The sequence below is a fragment of the Ornithodoros turicata genome, chromosome 2 (genome assembly GCF_037126465.1).
Source record: "Ornithodoros turicata isolate Travis chromosome 2, ASM3712646v1, whole genome shotgun sequence".
NCBI lineage: Eukaryota > Metazoa > Arthropoda > Arachnida > Ixodida > Argasidae > Ornithodoros > Ornithodoros turicata.
Window position 1 is genome coordinate 83,306,243 of NC_088202.1, and position 2,144 is coordinate 83,308,386.

Genomic DNA, 2,144 nt, shown 5'->3' on the forward strand with positions numbered 1-2,144 from the left:
AACCACCTCTGTAAGCGAAGGCATCTAGAAGTGCCGTTGCTCGACTTGTACGTCGGCGAGGCCGCCATTCTACAGGGTGTGTGCAGAAAAACGTGACCCACATATTTACATGTAACTCGTTGTCTACTTACCCGGGGAACTTCCGGTGGCGTACGATGGCGTATTTATGCGTGCGAAAGCTACAAAAAAATCCTGGAAGCCATACTCAGCATAAAAAATAAACAGAGCGTGAAAACATGCCATGCATTAGTATAGGGCAGCATGACGGTCTGAGGAGTGTTGTGACACGTACCGCTAGGGGCGCTATCGGCGCTATCGGTCCCGAAACCGAAACGGAGTTCCACAGCGAAGCTCGTTCCCGCTGTAAGAAATTCATAAGCACGGAAGTCTGTCAGGTTGACACCTGACGAAATATAATTCCGTTTACTTGAAAGATTTTCCGTCTATCAAGTGATGATTATGGCTCGTCGTCTTCTGGTGTTTGGGATTGTTTCGAAAGCAGACGACTGTTTGTCGTCTGTTGGTTCTCCGAGCGTGCATTGGAAGGTCGCCTCCAGACACTCTTATTTACTTTCATATTATCTTTGTTTGTTTTCGTATTATTTCAAGTGACTTTATCTGTTATCTTATTTCGTATCTTACACGTATTCGTTAGTTTTACTTTTGTTGTGTTTTGTGCTTTTTATGTGACTTTTGCCGGTATGCCTCAACTGACAGTACAGGAGCACACGCAAGTCACGCTTCACGTGTCACACTTTGCAGGAGAAGGAACCGTGCACAGCAAAAAGCACGACTATCCATATGTGGTTGCCACAAACGAACTCGAGTGTGCGATCGTAGGAGCGTTTGATGTCACCCCTCACATGTCTGTGAGAAGAGCCGCGAGGCTTTTCAGCGTTTCAACGTCAACAGTACGGAAGGCACTGAAGTCTCATGCCTTCCGTCCATACAAGATGCAGCTAGTCCATGCAATGAACGAGGATGACTACGCAAGAAGAGTGCAGTTCTGCATCGATGAGCTGTCCAGGATTGAGGCCAACCCACTCCACCTTCAGTTTTTACTGTTTAGTGATGAGGCCACGTTTCACATAAACGGCCACGTGAACAGACACAACTGCCGGTACTGGTCACGAAATAATCCAAACTTGCTTTTGGAACAGCCGGTACAGTCCCCGAAGACGACAGTCTGGTGCGGTCTGTGGCGGGAGGGCATCGTTGGACCATTTTTCTTTGACGGTACCGTGCCAGGGGAGAATTACCTCACGATGCTGCAGAGGGAATTCCTGCCCGAATTTGCATCCCTTCACATGCAGAAGGAAGTTTGTATATTCATGCAGGACGGCGCACCTCCCCACTTCGCGTCAGAGGTCAGGGATTGGCTGACGGAGACTTCCCCAGGAAGGTGGATGGGGCGAGGCTCCCCAACAATGCCTTGGCCTGCCAGGTCGCCAGAACTCACCCCTTGCGATTTCTTTTTATGAGGGTACGTGAAATCAAAAGTGTACAGCGCACACGTATCAAGTTTACGACAGCTTAAGGCCAGGATAGTGGACGTTATACGGTCACTTGACATTGAAATCTTGTCAAGGGTATTCGCGGAATACCGTAAACGCCTCCAGAAATGCAGAGACAGAAGAAGCCATCACATTGAGTGCTGGGCAGACCGTGACTGACCGCCCACAGGTGGTGCAAAAACAACGGCCCTTTTCGGGGCTACCCAAAAGATATGCAGAGGCTGCGTTGCAAAAAAAAAAAAAAGAAAACCCTTCAATATTTTACAAATATCACAACACACTCGGTTCCTAAACATGCAGAGAGACCTTAAGAGAACACTCACTCATATAATTTATTGACACCTTTCATGTCGCTAACATTTCCCGAGTTATTTCAATTTCACTTGGAGGGGTCGATGTTTAAACAAACCCAGCTGATTTCTTTGGAAAGTGCCGCCAAAGTTGACGTTTCATCTTTTAAACGTAATTAAATTTCGTCAGGTTGAATCGTTCGTCAGGTTAAATATCGTCAGGTCGTCAGGTTTAATTTTCGTCAGGTGTCAACCTGACAGACTTCCTTTCTCACAGCAGGAACAAGCTTCGCTGTGGAACTCCGTTTCGGTTTCGGGACCGATAGCGCCGATAGCGCCC

At 47.6% G+C, this 2,144-nt stretch overlaps 1 protein-coding gene across 1 annotated transcript; it reads left to right on the forward strand.

Annotated features, from left to right (window-relative positions):
• Window positions 1-701: 701 nt before the first annotated feature.
• LOC135384831 (uncharacterized) lies at window positions 702-1,481 on the forward strand. Its single transcript, XM_064614015.1, has one exon. The coding sequence runs from the start codon at window positions 702-704 to the stop codon at window positions 1,479-1,481; it is 780 nt and encodes a 259-aa protein (XP_064470085.1).
• The last annotated feature ends 663 nt before the right edge of the window (window positions 1,482-2,144 follow it).